A 19,077-nucleotide genomic window follows, 5' to 3' on the forward strand; every position below is an offset into this window, starting at 1 on the left:
TATCCGAAATAACAACAGAAAACGCTGGAAAAACTCAGCAGGCTAGGCAGCATCCGTGGAGAGAGAAACAGAGTTAACGTTTCAGGTCGAAGACCTTTCGTCAGAACCGGAAAAAAGCAGGAAATGGAAAGCAAGTTTAGGGGCTGGGAAAAGGGGGAGGGGATGAAAGAACAAAAGGGAAGGTCAGTGGTAGGATAGAAAGCAGGAGAAATTAAGAGACATTGAGAGACATTAAGAGATATTCAAGGCAAGAGGTGGTGGTAATGGGACAGGTTAAGGAACAAAGGATGGCTCTAGATGAAGTGTGAATTGCGCTGGCAGAATGAAGGACAGCTGCCACGTGGGAGGGAAGAAAAAAAGGGCCAAACAAAAAGTGTGGATAAAAAAAAGAAAATATATATATGCGATAGGGGCCGAGGTTATGATCTGAAATTGTTGAACTCTATGTTGAGTCCAGAGGGCTGTAGAGTGCCTAATCGAAAGATGAGGTGCTGTTCCTCGAGCCTCCGCTGAGCTTCCATGGAACAATACAAGAGGCTGAGGACGGTGAGGTCTGAGTGGGAATGGAGCAGTGAATTAAAGTGACAGGCCACCGGGAGCTCGGGGTCCCCCTTACGGACTGAACAGAGGTGTTCCGCAAAGTGGTCACCCAATCTGCGTTTGGTCTTCCCAATGTAGAGAAGACCACATTGTGAGCAGCGAATACAGTATACTAAATTGCAAGAAGTACAAGTAAATCACTTTCACCTGGAAGGGGTGTTTGGGGCCCTGATCAGTGGGAAGGGGGGAGGTATAAGGGCATGTGTTGCATCTCCTGCGCTTGCACGGGAAGGTGCCGGGCAAAGGGGAAGGGGTGCTGGGGGTGGTAGAGGAGTGGACTAGGGTGTCTCGGAGGGAGCAGTCCCTACGGAATGCTGAAAGGGGAGGTGAGGGGAAGATGCGTTTGGTGGTGGGATCACACTTGAGGTGGCGTAAATGGCGGAGGATGATCCGTTGAATGTGGAGGCTGGTGGGGTGAAAGGTGAGGCCAAGGGGAACTCTATCGTGGTTCCGGGAGGGAGGGGCAGGGGTGAGGGCAGAAGTGCGGGAGATAGAACGGTCACGGTCGAGAGCCGTGTCAACCACAGTAGAGGGGAATCCTCGGTTGAGGAAAAAGGAAGACATGTCAGAAGCACTGGTATGGAAGGTGGCATCGTCGGAGCAGATGCGGTGGAGATGGAGAAACTGGGAGAATGGAATAGAGTCCTTACAGGAGGTGAGGTGGGAGGAAGTGTAGTCCAGGTAGCTGTGGGAGTCAGTGGGCTTGTAGTGAATGTTTGTCAATAACCTATCCCCAGAGATGGAGACAGGGAAGTCGAGGAAGGGAAGGGAAGAGTCGGAATTGGACCATGTGAAGGTGAGGGAAGGGTGGAAATTGGAAGCAAAGTGAATGAAATTTTCTAGTCCAGGGCAAGAGCAGGAGACGGCACCGATACAGTCATCAATGTACCGGAAAAAGAGGTGAGGGAGGGGACCCGAGTAGGACTGGAACAAAGAGTGTTCCACATAGCCCATGAAAAGGCAGGCATAGCTAGGACACATGCGGGTACCCATAGCAACACCTTTGATTTGGAGCAAATGAGTGGAGTCAAAGGAGAAGTTGTTCAATGTGAGAACAAGTTCAGCCAGGCGGAGGAGGGTGGTGGTGGATGGGGACTGGTCGGGCCTCTGTTCAAGGAAGAAGCAGAGCACCCTCAGGCCATCCTGGTGGGGGATGGAGGTGTAGAGGGATTGTACGTCCATGGTGAAAAGAAGGCGGTTGGGGCCGGGAAACTAGAAACTGTTAAAGTGGCGGAGGGCGTCGGAAGAGTCACGGATGTAGGTGGGAAGAGACTGGACAAGTGGAGAAAAAATAGAGTCGAGATAGCAAGAGATAAGTTCCGTGGGGCAAGAACAGGCTGAAACAATGGGTCTACCAGGGCAGTCCTGTTTGTGGATCTTGGAAAGGAGGTAGAAGCGGGCTGTGTGGGGTTGGGGAACTATAAGGTTGGCGGCCGTGGGGGGAAGATCTCCAGAGGAGATGAGGTCAGTGAGTCTTGGAAACAGTGGCTTGATGTTCGGTAGTGGGGTCATGGTCCAGGTGGAGGTAGGAGGAGGTGTCAGAGAGTTGGCGTTCAGCTTCCGCTAGGTAGAGTTCGGTTCGCCAAACAACAACAGCACCACCCTTGTCAGAAGGTTTAATGACACTGTCGGGGTTGGATCGGAGAGAATGGAGTGCTGCAAGTTCAGAGGGAGGTAGGTTGGAGTGAGTGAGGGGAGCAGAGAAATGCAGCTTTAATTTCTTTTGTTAGCCATGGTTGGATCACTTTTCCTTTTGGGTTTTTATGCCCTAGAGGAATATATGTTTGTTTCTTGTAAAGGTGTGATCTTCTTCCACGGCCTACCAGCTGTTGTCGGCTCCTAGCAAACCCAAGTTTGTGGAAACAAGTCTGGCAAGCTGTTAGAAATAGATTACTCTCCTCATCATTAGTCGTTGCTACTTATCAGGTCTGCTGCTCTGTTCGAATGTTTAAGTGGATGCATCTATGGGTAACATCATGTCCTCTAACGTATTGGTATATGCAGGGTAGTAGGAGGTGTAACTCGACATCAGGCACCCAATATCCTGTCTGCAATATGTAATTTGATCCAGCCAGTGATAGTCTGGATGCAAGCAGTGCAGCCTTCAAGCTCTGCTTGACAGCCATTCATTACTTGAATTTTGAAACTCATTGGACGACTTGTCAATACAGGCAGTTAATTCATGAACGAACATTCATACACCCTTCAGGGAAAAGCACTAAAGAAGGTGGAGATAGAAAGAGATTTGGGCATTCTAGTGCATACATCCTTAAAGGTACATGAGCAATGCAGTGAAGCAATAGCTAGAGCAAATAGGGTGTTGGGGTGTATCCGTAGGACAATTGAGTATAAGACGATACTATTTTATCCTTGTACAAAACCTTAGTCAGGCTGCACTTGGAACTGTGTCCAGTTGTGGTCTCCTCACATGTTGGGTCATATTGAGGCTTTAGAAACATAGAAACATAGAAGATAGGAGCAGGAGTAGGCCATTCGGCCCCTCGAGCCTGCTCCGCCATTCAATGCGATCATGGCTGATCATCCAAATTCAGTACCCTGTCCCTGCTTTCTCCCCATATCCCTTGATCCCCTTAGCCTTAAGAAATATATCTAACTCCTTCTTGAATATATTTAATGAATTGGCCCCAACTGTCTTCAGTGGTAGAGAATTCCACAGGTTCACCACTCTCTGGGTGAAGAAATTCCTTCTCATCTCAGTCCTAAATAGCTTACCACTTATCCTTAGACTGTGACCCCTGGTTCTGGACTCCCCCACCATCGGGAACAGCCTTCCTGCATCTAGTCTGTCTAGTCCTGTTGGAATTTTATAAGTTTCAATGAGATCCCCTCTCATTCTTCTAAACTCTAGCGAATATAAGCCTAATTGACCCAATCTCTCTTCATACGTCATTCCTGCCATCCCAGGTATCAGCCTGGTGAATCTTCGTTGCACTCCCTCCATGGCAAGAACATCCTTCCTCAGATAAGGTGACCAAAACTGCACACAATACTCAAGGTGTGGTCTCACCAAGGCCCTGTACAACTGCAGCAAGACATCCTTGCTCCTGTACTCGAATCCTCTCGCTATGAACGCCAGGATACCATTTGACTTCTTAACCGCCTGCTGCACCTGCAGGCTTACCTTCAGCGGCTGGTGCACAAGGATACCCAGGTCTCATTGCACTTCCCCTTTTTCCAATCTATTGCTGTTCAGATAATAATCTGCCTTCCTGTTTTTGCCACCAAAGTGGATAACCTCGCATTTATCCACATTATACTGCATCTGCCATGCATCTGCCCAATCGGCAAACCTGTCCAAATCGTACTGGAGTTTCTCTGCATCCTCCTCACAGCACACTCGCCCACCCAGCTTTGTGTCATCTGCAAACTTGGAGATATTACATCTAGTTCCCTCGTCTAGATCATTAATATATATTGTGAATAACTGGGGTCCTAGGACCGATCCCTGCGGTACCCCACTAGTCACTGCCTTCTACTCGGAAAAAGACCCATTTATTCCAACTCTTTGCTTCCTGTCTGCCAACCAGTTTTCTATCCAAGTCAGTACCTTACCCCCAATCCCATGTGCTTTAACTTTGCACGCTAGTCTCTTATGCGCGACCTTATCGAAAGCCTTCTGAAAGTCCAAATACACCACATCCACTGGTTCTCCCTTATCTATTCTACCAGTTACATCCTCAAAAAATTCCAGTAGATTAGTCAAGCATGATTTACCTTTTGTAAATCCATGTTGACTTTGTCCAATCCTGTCACTGTTTTCCAAGTGCTCTGCTATTACATCTTTTATACAGGTAGACTATCCTTTATCCGAAAACCTCGGGACCAGCCGAGTTTCGGATAAAGGAGAATTTCGGATTTCGGAAGGTGGGTCGGCGGGGGTCCGCGGGGGGGTCGGCGGGGGGTCGTGCGCACGACTTACGCTGACGCTCAGCGTAAGTCAGTCGGGGTCGGCGGGGGTCGGGGCCGGCGGGGTACGCGGGGGGGGGGGGTCGGCGGTTGTCGGGGCTGGCGGGGTCCGCGGGGGGGTCGGCGGTTGTCGGGGCTGGCGGGGTCGGCGGCTGGCGGTTGTCGGGGCTGGCGGGGTCCGCGGGGGGGCCGGCGGTTGTCGGGGCTGGCGGGGTCCGCGGGGGGGTCGGCGGTTGTCGGGGTTGGCGGGGTCGGCGACTGGCGGTTGTCGGGGCTGGCGGGATCCGCGGGGGGGTCGGCGGTTGTCGGGGCTGGCGGGGTCGGCGGTTGCCGGGGCCCGCGGGGGGGTCGCCGGTTGTCGGGGCCGGCGGGGTCCGCGGGGGGGTCGGCGGTTGTCGGGGCTGGCGGGGTCGGCGGTTGTCGGGGCCGGCGGGGTCCGCGGGGGGGTCGGCGGTTGTCGGGGGGGTCGGCGGGGGGTCGTGCGCACGACTTACCCTTTATCCGAACTTCCGCAACCAGAACCCTCTAAAAACCTTCGGTTTTTTCGTTCAGCGTAAGTCGTACGCACGACTTACGCTGAACGAAAAAACCTTCGGTTTTTAGAGGGTTTCGGTTTTCGGAAGTCCGGATAAAGGGTAGTCTACCTGTAATGGGCTGTAGCATTTTCCCCACTACCGATGTCAGGCTTACCGGTCTATAATTCCCCGTTTTTTCTCTACCACCTTTTTTAAATAGTGGGGTTACATTAGCTACCCTCCAATCCATGGGAACTGTTCCAGAGTCTATAGAATTTTGGAAGATGACCAGCAATGCATCTATTATTTCTAGGGCCACTTCCTTATGTACCCTAGGATGTAGATTATCAGGCCCTGGGGATTTATCGGCCTTCAATCCCGTCAATTTCCCTAACACCATTTCCCTACAAATACTGATTTCATTGAGTTCCTCCCTCTCATTAGATCCTATGTTCCCCGACATCTCTGGGAGTTTATTTGTGTCCTCCTTTGTGAAGACAGAACCAAAGCATGTATTTAATTGGTCTTCCATGTCTTTGTTCCCCATTATAAATTCCCCTGATTCTGACTGCAAGGGACCTACGCTTGACTTTACCAATCTTTTTCTCTTCACATAACTATAGAAGCTCTTACAGTCAGTTTTTATGTTCCCTGCAAGCTTACTCTCATACTCTATTTTCCCCCTCTTAATTAATCCCTTTGTCCTCCTTTGCTGAATCCTAAACTGCTCCCAATCCTCAGGTTTGCTGCTTTTTCTGGCCAATTTATACGTCCTCTCCTTGGATCTTCACAGAATCACAGAAACCCCACAGTGCAGATAGAGGCCATTTCGGCCCATCGAGCCTGCACCGACACATATCCCACCCGATCCCCGTAACCCCTACACCAACACATATCCCACCCTATCCCTGTAACCCCACGTATTTAATCCCCCTAACACTAAGGGTCAATTTATCATAGCCAATCAACCTAACCCGCACATCTTTGGACTGTGGGAGGAAACCGGAGCACCCGGGGAAAACCCACGCAAACACGGGGAGAATGTGCAAACTCCACACAGACAGTCGCCCGAGGCCGGATTCAAACCCGGGTCTCTGGCGCTGTGAGGCAACAGTGCTAACCACTATGCCACCGTGCTGCCTTATGCTATCCCTAATTTCCCTTGTTAGCCAATGTTGAGTCACCTTTTTGTTTTATTTTTATGCCAAACAGGGATGAACAAATTCTGTAGTTCATCCATGCGATCTTTAAATGTTTGCCATTGCCTATTCACCGTCAAACCTTTAAGTAACATTCCCCAATCCACCCTAGCCAACTCGCGCCTCATCGTAGTTTTCCTTTATTTAAATTCAGTACCCAAGTCTCTGAATCAACTACTTCACTCTCCATCTTAATGAAGAATTCTATCATGTTATGATCACTCCTCTCCAAGGGGCCTCGCACAACAAGATTGCTAATTAATCCTTTCTCATTACATAATACCCAGTCTAAGATGGCCTGATCTCTCGTTGGTTCCTCGACATATTGGTCCAAGAAACCATCCCGTATACATTCTAGGAATTCCTCTTCCACAGTATTGTTATTAATTTGGTTAGACCAATCTATATGTAGATTAAAGTCACCCATGATAACTGCTGTGTCCTTATTGCACACATCTCTAATTTCCCATTTAATGCCATCCCCAACCTCAGCATTACTGTTTGGGGGTCTGTATACAACTCCCACTAATGTTTTATGCCCCTTAGTATTTCACAGCTCTACCCATACAGATTCCACATCATCAGAGCTAATATCCTTCCTTACTATTGTGTTAAGCTCCTCTTTAGCCAGCAATGCTACCCCACCGCCTTTTCCTTTTTGCCTGTCCTTCCTGAATATTGAATACCCCTGGATGTTGAATTCCCAGCCTTGGCCACCCTGGAGCCATGTCTCCGTAATCCCAATTATATCATATCCGTTTACATCTATTTGCGCAGCTAATTCATTCACCTTATTACGAATGCTCCTCGCATTAAGACACAAAGCCTTCAAGCTTGTTTTCTTAACACTCTTAGACCTTTTAGAATTATTGTTTACTGCGGCCATGTTTGATTTACACCCTTGATTTCTCTGACTTCCACTTTTGCTTTTCTCCTTCCTGTCTTTTGCTTCTATCCTTGCTTCCTTTTCCTCTGTCTCCCTGCACAGGTTCCCAACTTCCTGCCATTTTAGTTTAAACCCTCCCCAACAGCTCTAGCAACACTCCCCCTAGGACATCGGTCCCAGTCCTGCCCAGGTGCAAACCATCCAGTATGTACTGGTCCCACCTCCCCCAGAACCGGTTCCAATGTCCCAGGAATTTGAATCCCTCCCCCTTGCACCATTCTTCTAGCCACGCATTTATCTGAAATATCCTTCTATTTCTACTCTGACTAGCACGTGGCACTGGTTGCAATCCTGAGATTACTACCTTTGAGGTCCTATTTTTTAATTTACCTTCCAACTCCCTATATTCAGCTTTTAGGACCTCATCCCATTTTTTACCTATATCGTTGGTACCTATATGCACCACGACAACTGGCTGTTCACCCTCCCCCTCCAGAATTCCCTGCAGCCGCTCTGAGACATCCTTGACCCTTGCACCAGGGAGGCAGCATACCATCCTGGAGTCTCGTTTGCGGCCGCAGAAAAGCCTATCTATACCCCTTACAATAGAATTCTCTATCACTATAGCTCTCTCACTCTTTTTCCTCCTGTCCCGTGCAGTGGAACCACCCATGGTGCCAGGAAGTTGGTTGCTGCTTCCTTCCCCCGACAAGCCATCCTCCCCAACAATATCCAAAGCGGTATATCTGTTTGAGAGGGGGATGGCCACAGGGGACCCCTGCACTACCTGCCTGCGCCTACTACTCTGCCTGGCGGTCACCCATTCCCTTCCTGCCTGTGCAGCCTTTACCTGCAGTGTGACCAACTGATTAAACGTGATATCCACGACATCCTCAGCATCGCGAATGCTCCAGTATGTATCCATTCGCAGCTTCAGCGCTGCAATGTGGTCTGCCAGTAGCTGCAGCTGGATACACTTCCCGCACACATGGTCGTCAGGGACACAGGAAGTGTCCCTGATTTCTCACATAGTGCAGGAGGAGCATGCCATGGGGCCGAGCTTTGCTGCCATGCCTTACCCTTTAATTAATTTAAATTAAATCAATACCACCAATTATACTACAATTAAATGATATACTCAAGGGCCCTTGTTTCCTAGCACTCCCCGCTACACAACAGAGACCTTAGAAACTATAACCACAAAATTAAGACCATCTAAACTTTATAAACTATGAATCTTAACTGTCAAACTATAGAGTAGTATAAATAGTCAACCAATCAGCTGCTTCCTCCTGCCCGCGTCACGTTTTGAATCGTGATGTGGCTCTGGAATGCCGCCGCCGGTCTGTGAGATTGGTAAGCCTGTTAAAAAAAGCCCGCGAAAGTGAGTTTAAATACTCAATGAACCTCTGATCTCACCGCTCCTGACACCAGCCTCTGAAAGAAAGCCCGCGAAAGTGAGTTTAAATACTCACTGAAACTTTGCTCTCACCGCTCCCGACACTGGCCTGTGAAAAAAAGCCCGCGAACGTGAGTTTAAATATTCACTGAGTCTCCACACTCACCGCTCCCGACAATGGCCTGTGAAAAAAAGCCCGCGAAAATGAGTTTAAATACTCACTGTACCGCCGCTCTCTCCGCTCCTGACACTGGCGTGTGAAAAAAAGCCCGCGAAAGTGAGTTTAAATTTTCACTGAAACTCCGCTCTCACCGCTCCCGACACTGGCGTGTGAAAAAAAGCCCGCGAAAGTGAGTTTAAATACTCACTGAGTCTCCACTCTCACCGCTCCCGACAAAGGATGCAGAGGAGAGCCACTTGACAAATTCTCAGTTTAAAGCATCTTAGTTATCAAGGTAGGCCAGAAAAGTTGGGACTCTAAACTTTAGAAAAGCGTTGACTTAGAGGTGATCTGATTGAGGTTTATAAGATAATGAAGGGAATCGATTGTGTTCCAGTTAACAGTTTTTTCCAATTAAATATGTTAGGGAGGACCAGGGGTCACAAATTTAAGTTGTCTAAGACTAGATCTAGGTTTGATGTTAAGAGGAGGTTCTTTTTCCAGAGAATAGTGGACCTCTGGAACAGGCTGCCGTCTCGTGCGGTGGAGCTGATTCACTGAATTCGTTCAAGCGAGAGTTGGACCTGTTTCTAGCTGGGGCGGAGATCACCTCTTACAGAAGGTAGGTACTGTAGGGAATTCAGAGCCATAGTGGTCTCCTGGACTAGTTTCGATCGCCTAGATGGGTCGGAGAGGAATTGCCCAGATTTTTTCCCCCAAATTGGCCTGAGTTTTTTGCCTCTCCCAGGCGATCACATGGCTTCAGGTGGGGTGGAGTGTATATGTTCCCCCTGCACAGCTGACCCTTTCTCCCGTTTTCACAATTCTCGTTCTACCTGGACTCCTCCCTCTGGCCTCTTACCCTCTCTAGAGCTTTCCATTGCGAATGCCAGTGTGACATCGGTCGTCTCAATTTCTCTGCTCCCCTCACTCACTCCAACCTACCTCCCTCTTAACTTGCAGCACTCCGTTCTCTCAGATCCAACTCCAACATTGTCATTAAACCTGCTGACAAGGATGGCGCTGTTGATGTTTGGCGAACTGACCTCTACCTTGCGGAGGCTGACACCTCCTCCTACCACCCCCTGGACCATGAGTTTTGAGTAAAAATAAGCAGAGTGGGTCAGAAAGGGACTGAGAGAGTAACAAAGGTAATAAGGCATCAGAAATAGAAATAAGTCAAAGCTAAAGCCACTACATCTGAATGCACGAAGCATTCACAACAAAATAGATGAATTAATAGCACAGATAGAAATGAACAGGTTTGATCTAATAGCCATAATAGAAACTTGGTTGCAAAGTGGCCAAGGTTGGGAACTAAATATTCCAGGAAACTTAACTTTTAGAAGAGATAGGCAAAATGGAAAAGGAGGAGGGGTAGCCCTGATAATAAAGGTTGGGATAAAGACATTAGAGAGAAAGGATCTTAGCTCCGAAAATCAAGAAGTAGAATCAGTTTAGGTTGAGCTAAGAAACACCAAGGGGCAGAAAACATTGGTGGGAGTTGTTTATAGGCCCCCAAACAGTAGTTGTAATGTAGGGCAGAGTATAAATCAGGAAATTAGAGACACAGGTAACAAGGGTAATACAGTGAATATGGGGGACTTTAATTTACATATAGACTGGACAAACTAAATTTGCAGTAAGAGTGTGGAGGACGAATTCATGGAATGTATGCAAGATAGTTTTCTAGATCAGTATGTTGAGGAACCAAGTAGGGAACAGGCTATTTTAGATCTAGTATTGTGCAATGAGAAAGGGTTAATGAATAACCTTGTAGTAAAGGGGCCTTAAGGGAAGAATGACCATAATATGATAGAATTTTATATTGAGTTTGAAAGTGACATGGTTAAATCTGAAACTAGGGTCTTAAATCTAAACAAAGCAAACTACCTAGGTATGAGGGGCGAGTTAGCTAAGGCAGATTGGGAAACTATATTAAAAGGTACATTAGAAGCAATGGCTAGCGTTTAAAGAATTAATACATAATTTACAACAAATATACATTCCTTTAAGACACAAAAACCCCACAGGAAAAGTGGTCCAACCGTGGCTAACAAGAGAAGTTAAAGATAGTATTAGATCAAAGGAAGAGGCTTATAATGTTGCCAAAAAGAGTAGTAAGCCTGAAGATTGGGAAGATTTTAGAATTTAACAAAGGGGGACCAAGAGATTGATGAAGAAAGGGAAAATAGAATATGAGAGTAAACTAGCGAGAGACATAAAAACATATTGTAGATGCAGCTATAGGTACGTAAAAAGGAAAAGATTAGCAAAAGTAAATGTGGGTCCCTTGCAGGCTGTGACAGGAGAAATTATAATGGGGAATATGGAAATAGCAGAGAAATTAAACAAATACTTTGGCCGCGATTTTGCCGGCGCTCAGAGGGCGGGTTTGGAGGCGGGTTGGGAGTAAAAATCTAAATGATTGATGGTGGGTTGTGATCCCACCGCCATCTCGCCTCCACACTACTTTGCCAAGTGTCGCGGCTGCGAGTCCCGATCAGACCCGACACCAAACGGCAGGAGAGGCACTTAGATAATACCATTTTAACTGCCTATTCCGATTTTTGAACATTTTCAGCGTGTTGTCTGTCGTGCGACAAACACACCAGCTGCATTGTGCCGGGTTCAGCAAGTAGATGAATTTTTGGCAGCTGCTCCTGCAGCATAAAAGTGCTCCTACAACATGGCTGAGTTTCAGAGGCCAGAACTTTGTGGTTTGAGGTTTTGGGAAACATTTTGCAGCTCTACTGATCTTGTGAGTGTTCAAGCTCAGATCCATCTACAGTGTGACCTCCTTGGAATACCCTCTGGTCACTTTGACTGAGCGCTTGCCACATCTATTCCTCAACTGAGATATATAGCAGCGGAATGGGAACCATTTATATCCTCTCATCCTGGTCATCAGAATCGGCGGAGGAGTGGCCGTGGCAGCAGCAGGACCAGTCACGCCAGCAGCAGCAACAACAGGAGCGCCAACCTTCTCCTCACCCACCTGATGATGCACAGGGCAGAGGGCATCAGCGCAGGGCTGTACCTCACCGCAGGAGATACCCCCAGGGTTTATAGGCCGAGGATGAGCTTCCTCAACATGAGTGAACAGCAGTGCCAAAGGAGGCTGAGACTTTCGCGAGAAGTAGTCGCTGACATCTGCACAATGCTGCACCAACACCTGCAGCCCAGAGGAGCGGGTGGACACCCCTTACCAGTGGCTGTCAAAGTCACCACTGCCCTCAACTTCTTTGCTTCGGGGTCCTTCCAGGGATCAGCAGCATACATCAGGGGCATCTCCCAGTTGGCCACACACACTTGCATCACGCAGGTTATCGATGCCCTCTTTGCAAAGTCGCACAATTACTTCAACTTCTCCATGGATGAAGCAAGTGTAGCCGCGCGTGCAGTTGGATTTGCAAATATGGCAGGCTTCCCAAGGGTGCAGTGCGTCATAGACTGTACACTTGTGGCCATTAGGGCACCCCATCACAATGCAACTGTATTTGTCAACTGCAAGGGCTTCCACTCCCTTAACATCCAGCTGGTGTGTAACCACAGGAAGAACATTATGCATGTTTGCGCCAAGTACCTTGGCAGTTGCCATGACTCCTTCATCCTGCGGCAGTCCACTGTGCCTCAGCTCTTCAATCCGCCAACCCAACTTTCGCTATTTGGCGACAAGGGCTATCCCCTGAAAAAGTGGCTCATGACACCGATGAGGAGGCCATCAGATGAGGCTGAGGAGCAGTACAATCTCAGCCACATTTCCACCAGAAGCATCAGAGAGCAAAACATCAGCTTGCTCAAAATGCAATTCAGATGCCTCGACAGATATGGTGGAGCCCTACAGTACGCACCTGCCAGGTTGTCCAGAATCATCGTGGTCTGCTGTACCCTGCACAACATCGCACAGCAGCATGGCTTACCGCTGCCTGAGGAACAAGTGGCACAGTGCAGAGCCTCCTCGGAAGAAGAGAAGGAGGAGGAGGATGAGAAAGAGGAGGAAGAAGAGCAGGAGGCGGCAGATGGGGGACACCTTGCAGGGCCGGATGTGCCAATGCCATCAGCAGCAGGTGACCACATTGCTGGCTGTCAGGCAAGGGATGCACTCATCCATGCCAGATTTGCGTAAGCTTATGCTTCAACCACATGTGGCTGACAGATGGAGATGAATGTCTGGATGACCTTCTTTACACGCCATACATCATCTGTCCAATAAACCGTGCTTTCCTATCACTCTCACCACCATCATTATAAATGTAAGTTGCCCTGAGCCCTCACGTTGCAACTTCCATTTCTCAGCACACATAGGCCAAACCTTCAAATGTTTGCCATCACTTTTGTTTAATAAAGTTACAATCAGGATGACAAACACTACTTTGTAACACAAGAAAACACCCAAGTGACTACCCTTATGACAATTTGTGTGTTAACTTTCTCTTACGCATGCTTCTATGTGGTGCTTCCCCTGTGGCTTCAGCAGATGTAGAGGCACCTTGCTCACTTTTATGCTGTGCCTACTTAGACGCCTTTGGCGGGGGTCCTCTGGGTTTGGGAGCCCAGGAGGGCTCCGCAACAGTCTGCTCCTCCTGCTACTGTGCAGGGGCTGAGACGGCCATCTCAGTTGGGTGCGGAATCTGGGGCTCTGACCCAGGGCCCCGCAGTGGCATGGTCGTGTGAGCACTTGAAGAGGAGCCCACACTTGTTGTCAGCCACCAACATCCCTCTCATGGGTCACCCGCACTTCAGTGCTAGCCAGTGGCTGGAGAGCACCTTGGTGTACATCAGTGGGGCCATGAGGACCCGTCTCTGTACTGACAGTCCTCATAACGGGGACATCCATGTACCTCTGGTGACTCTCCTCAATAGATGTCCATCTATCCTCCATAGCAGTCCATCTAGTTAGAAGAGTCACATGCTCTGCTGAGTCTGGCGATTTATGTTCTCCATGGAGGTTGCCACCCTTTCCATGGCAGCATGTTCATGCGCCATTGCTTCCACCAAGGCAGTGCTCATGTTGGAGATGGACTTCTCCATTCTCTGCACACTTGCAGTTACCGTGGATACAAAATCTGTCCGAGACTCCTGCACTTGTTCCTGAAGTTCCAGCACCGCTCTCTTTCTGGATGGCCCCAGAGGCACAGCATCTACATGCAGCTGAGCAGAGCTAGGAGCATCCAGCACCCTCCGACGAGGACTCTCCACTGCTGTCGCTGTCTCCACCATCTGCTGATGCTCACTTGTGAGCTGTGATACACCAGGTGACAACACTACTCTATCTCGCAAAGGACCCACCGAGGTGTGCATTTCTGCGCTGGTGCTGGGTGCGCTGATTTCTGGTGACATTGCTCCCTCAGAGGCTGCAGGTTCCTCCAAGGAGTCGTCTGGCTCTTCCTCATGGACAGTGGGGAGGGAGGCTCTCGATGGTCCTGTGAGGGAGTAAAGGCATGAGTTAGACATGTGATATTTAGATAGCAGACACATCCTATTGTGCAGATGATCAGAAGTCAATCTCTATGAACATCAGATGCCATTTTAGTCACTCATGAAATCTAAACGAGAGGGTTGCAAATCTATTCTGTCACCAGCTTCCTCTAGTGCGCCCGTCTCTCCGTCCCCCATTTCCAGCTCCTCGCCACCTCCCACGATGTCATGAGCAGCCTCCTCAGCGCTTGTCAAAGTGGCCAGGGATGGTGGACCTCCTCCTGTCCTCCCTCTCTCCCTCTTATTGTGGGCTATCTTTTCCTGCAAGGAGGGACACAAGTGGAATTTCAGTGAGATTGATGGACTGAGTGTGAAGAATCCATAACATAGAAGCTTAGAGGGAGACCAAGATGGAGCGAGGTGCCAAGGCGAAGGTGCCTCCATGTGCGTTGTTAGTTGTTGTCATTGCATAACAGTGAGAGTGAGTGAGAGGGGTACATTGTAAGATGGTGAAGTGATTCAGTACATAGAGAGAGAGGGATAGGTAAGGGTGCAAGGGAAGTAAGGGTAAGGTGGGATGTGGAGGAGTAGGCTGACAATGCAGTGTGCTGGTGATGAGAAGAGATGGGAAGCAGATTGAAGGCAAGTGTGATATTATACTCACTTTGGCTGAGCGTAGCAGATAATTGAACCGTTTTCAGCACTGCACCCACGTGCATGTGCCCAAGGACCTTGTGCTTACCTCCTCAGCAATTTGCAGCCAGGCTGCCTGACATGAATCTTGTCATTCATGGGAAATGACTTCTGAAATAATACTGGGCGGCCTGCTGGTGGCGCTGTCCAGGGAGAATATAAATGCTCGGGCATGGGACCAACTTGCTCAGGACATTCTTTAACAGGAACCAGTGAAGGACACAACTAGATCTTCATGTTGAAAAACAGTTGATTAAAGCCTTGTTTAATACTCAGACCAAGTGCCTAGTAGTTTTCTTACGTCACTGCCTTTGTCTGCTGAGGAGGCTTCCTCCAGCCATCAGGAGGGAACAGAATCTCCCTGCGCCCTCCACAAGAGCTTGGAGGGAGTCATCATCAAAACGAGGAGCAGTCTTTGCTCTTGCAGCAGTCATGGTCAACCTGGACATTTTCATGAGCAGCACAAATGTAATGAAAAGCAAAGGCTACATGGACCCCTTAAAAACAACTGAATCAATGACGCCAGCAGAGGCGAGCAGCAGACCCGCACCCACTGATTGGGCTGGGCAGCGTGCACGGCAGGCTTAATGATTCATTTAAAATCATGATTTGGGAGTGGCTGAAACCGGCAGTGGGACCGGAACCCACCCACCAGGTAACCCGACTCCAACCCGCCTCCTCAAACAAAATTGCGGCGTTTGTGTCTGTCTTCAGGGAAGAAGACACATAAAACTTCCCGGAAATAGTGGAGAACCCAAGGTTCTAGCGAGAATGAGGAACTGAAAGAAATTAGTATTAGTCAAAAAATAGTACTGGAGAAATTAATGCAACTGAAAGCTGATAAATCCCCTGGACCTGATGGCCTACATCCTAGAGTTTTGAAAGAGGTGGCTATAGAGATAGTGAATGCATTGGTTGTCATTTTCCAAAATTCCATAGATTCTAGAACGGTTCCCGCGGATTGGAAGGTAGCAAATGTAACCCCACTATTTAGAAAGGAGGGAGAAAGAAAACGGGGAACTACAGACCAGTTAGCCTGACATCGGTAGTAGGGAAAATGCTAGAATCTATTATTAAGGACGTGGTAGCAGGGCACTTAGAAAATATTAATAGGATTAGGCAGAGTCAACACGGATTTATGAAAGGAAAATCATGTTTGACAAATCTGTTAGAGTTTTTTGAGGTTGTAACCAGCAGAATAGATAGGGGGGAACCAGTGGATGTGATGTATTTGGAATTTCAGAAGGCATTCGATAAAGTGCCACACAAGAGGTTATTAAACAAAATTACAGCTCATGGGATTGAGGGTAATATACTGGCATGGATTGAGGATTGGAAACGGACAGAAAACAGAGAGTAGGAATAAACGGGTCATTTTCAGGTTGGCAGGCTATAACTAGTGGGGTACCGCAAGGATCAGTGCTTGGGCCTCAGCTATTCACAATCTATATCAATGATTTGGATGAGGGGACCAAATGTAATATATCCAAGTTTGCTGATGATACAAAGTTGGGTGGGAATGTAAGTTGTGAGGAGGATGCAAGGAGGCTTCAAGGGGATATAGACAGGCTTAGTGAGTGGGCAAGAACATGGCAAATGGAATATAATGTGGAGAAATGTGAAGTTATCCACTTTGGTAGGAAAAATAGAAAAGCAGAGTATTTTTTAAATGGTGAGAGATTGGGAAATGTTGGTGTTCAGAGGGACCTGGGTGTCCTTGTACACAAATTACTGAAAGTTAACATGCAGGTACAGCAAGCAATTAGGAAAGCAAATTGTATGCTGGCCTTTATTACAAGAGGTTTTGAGTATAAGAGTAAAGACGTCTTATTGCAATTATAAAGGGCCTTGGTGAGACCACACCTGGAGTATTGTGTACAGTTTTGGTTTCCTTACCTAATGAAGGATGTGCTTGCCATCGAGGGAGTGCAACGAAGGTTCACCAGACTGATTCCTAGGATGGAGGGATTGTCGTATGAGGAAAGATTGAGTAGACTAGACGAGAGTTTAGAAGAATGAGAGATGATCTCATTGAAACGTACAAAATTCTTATAGGGCTTGATAGGGTAGATGCAGGGAGGATGTTTCCCCTGGCTGGGGAGTTGAGAACCAGGGGTCACAGTCTCAGAATAAGGGGTCAGCCATTTAGGACTGAGATGATGGGAAATTTTTTCACTCAGAGGGTGGTGAATCTTTGGAATTCTCTACCCCAGAGGGCTGTGGAGGCTCAGTCATTGAGTATATTCAAGACAGAGATCGATAAATTTTTGGATATTAAGGGAATCATGGGATATGGGGATAGTGCAGGAAAATGGAGTTGCGATAGAAGATCGGCCATGATCTTATTGAATGGCGGAGCAGGCTCGAGGGGCCGAATGGCCTACTCCTGCTCCTATTTCTTATGGTCTTATGTTCTTGTATGCTTTTTTACAGCTTTACCAACTTGTCCCGTCACCTTTAATGTATATATCTGAACCCTGTCCTTTTTTCCCTCTGTTGCTTTTCACCTTTTACTTTTAGTTTAAATGGCCTCTCTTTATTCATCCACCCAAAAGATATTATCTTGCATTTTACCGCAGTAAATTTAATCTGACATCTTTTCACCCATCTATTAACAATGCCTATGTCCTCCAAAAGTCACTTACAATTCTCTTCATATGCTCCCTATTTTTGTGTCCTAAAATTGACTCCTGGGGGACCCCACTGTTTACATCCACCAATCCAAAAAACATCCATTAACCACTTTTCTCTATTTTCTATCTGTTTGCAACTTGCTATCCATGCTGAAACACTCCCTTTAATGCTGTGTGCCTTAATTTTATCCACAAGCGTATCAAACTCCTTTTGAAAATCCATATACCCAACATCCATGGCATTTCCTTTAACAAAACAATCAATTATTCTGTAGGAGAATGGCTGGCATTCCCTCAGCAAAATCCCACATTGGCATAGCCAAGATGGGGATCTTGCTGTGCTGAGAATAATGGTTGTAATTGTCTACGGCACAAAACAACTAGAGTGAGGATACTGGAACTGGCAGATAGAGCCTTGCGTTGACATCTCATCTGAAAGACAGCACTGCCAACAGAGCAGTTCTCGCTCAGTACTGCACTGGGGTATGGAAGTTGAACCCACAATCTTCTGACTCAGAGGTAAGAGTGCTACCAACTGAGCTAAGCTGACACTGAACACTGAACAGTATACTTAGGAAAGGAGAAAAAAGTTAGCCGACAGAAATGGCTAATTAGTCACAAATGTGAAGCATTGCTGCTATTGCACTTGGAGCTAAGATCACAGAGCAACAGGAAGAGAAAAGAAAAACCTGAGAGTTCATCTCAGCACCTGCACGCTCGTATTTAGCAATTATTAATGGTCAGTATAGTGTTTATGTTTTTATGTTTTTATTTTGCATTTCTTGTGAGAAAGTGACAACGTGGTCAAGCCTGGTAAACTTATTGTTTAATGAGATTTTTTTTGTGCATCAACCCATTGAACTTTATTTGGAAAATTAATTCTCATTCCTTTAGTTTTCTTTTGGAAGACTCTCTTGGCTTTGTTCCATTCTTTGGGGGAATTCTTGCCAAACTGCAGTTGCTTTCAAAGAGCTCCAAGTTTATCATTTCTTTCTGTTGGCATAGTGGAGCGGATTGGAGCTTCTGTCGCTCTGCAAACAAGAATACTTTGTACTACAAAACATTTAACAGCAGAAACGTTAAAAGATTTTTTTAAAATTTGACCAGATCACTTTTTTAGTTGGTTTATTTTTTTCAAATCATGGAAAGTGCTTCAGAAAACATAAAAAGTAAAATTGAGCCTAAGGAACAAGGCGTGTTTTTGAGGAAAAAAATTAGCTTGCTCCGAGCTATTTCGTTGTTAATTGGTACAATAATAGGCAGTGGTATATTTATTTCACCAAAAGGAGTTCTGATAAATTCTGGGAATGTCGGGACATCCCTGGTGATCTGGCTGGCCTGTGGAATACTTTCAATGTTTGGTGAGTGCACCATTTTTCTTATAAAGCAATTCTTATTGAGTTTTTAAAATTCATTCACAGGGTGTAGATGTCGCTGGCAAGGTCAGCATTTATTGCCCATCCTTAATTGCCCTTGAGAAGGTGGTGGTGAGCTGCCTTCTTGAACTGCTGCAATCCGTGTGGTGAAGGTACTCCCACAGTGCTGTTAGGTAGGGAGTTCCAGGATTTTGACCCAGCGACGATGAAGGATCGGCGATATATGACCAAGTCATGATGGTGTGTGACTTGGAGGGAACTTGGAGGT

At 47.3% G+C, this 19,077-nt stretch overlaps 1 protein-coding gene across 2 annotated transcripts in view; it reads left to right on the plus strand.

The window, feature by feature from the left end:
- The first annotated feature begins 17,958 nt into the window (after positions 1-17,958).
- LOC147106132 (cystine/glutamate transporter-like) overlaps positions 17,959-19,077 on the plus strand; it is an 86,810-nt gene continuing 85,691 nt past the window's right edge. Inside the window, exons 1-2 of one of the 2 annotated variants that reach the window (XM_086008943.1) lie at positions 17,959-18,172; positions 18,720-18,794. In XM_086008943.1, coding sequence (XP_085865069.1) covers positions 18,788-18,794 — 7 coding nt within the window. In that variant the 5' untranslated portion in view covers positions 17,959-18,172; positions 18,720-18,787. Of the gene's footprint in view, positions 18,173-18,438; positions 18,795-19,077 lie in introns of those variants that run through there. The other variant, XM_086008942.1, reaches the window with a different exon arrangement.

This window comes from Somniosus microcephalus, chromosome 16, assembly GCF_052327205.1.
Source record: "Somniosus microcephalus isolate GS21.2 chromosome 16, FLI_Smic_1.0, whole genome shotgun sequence".
Taxonomy (NCBI): Eukaryota; Metazoa; Chordata; class Chondrichthyes; order Squaliformes; family Somniosidae; genus Somniosus; species Somniosus microcephalus.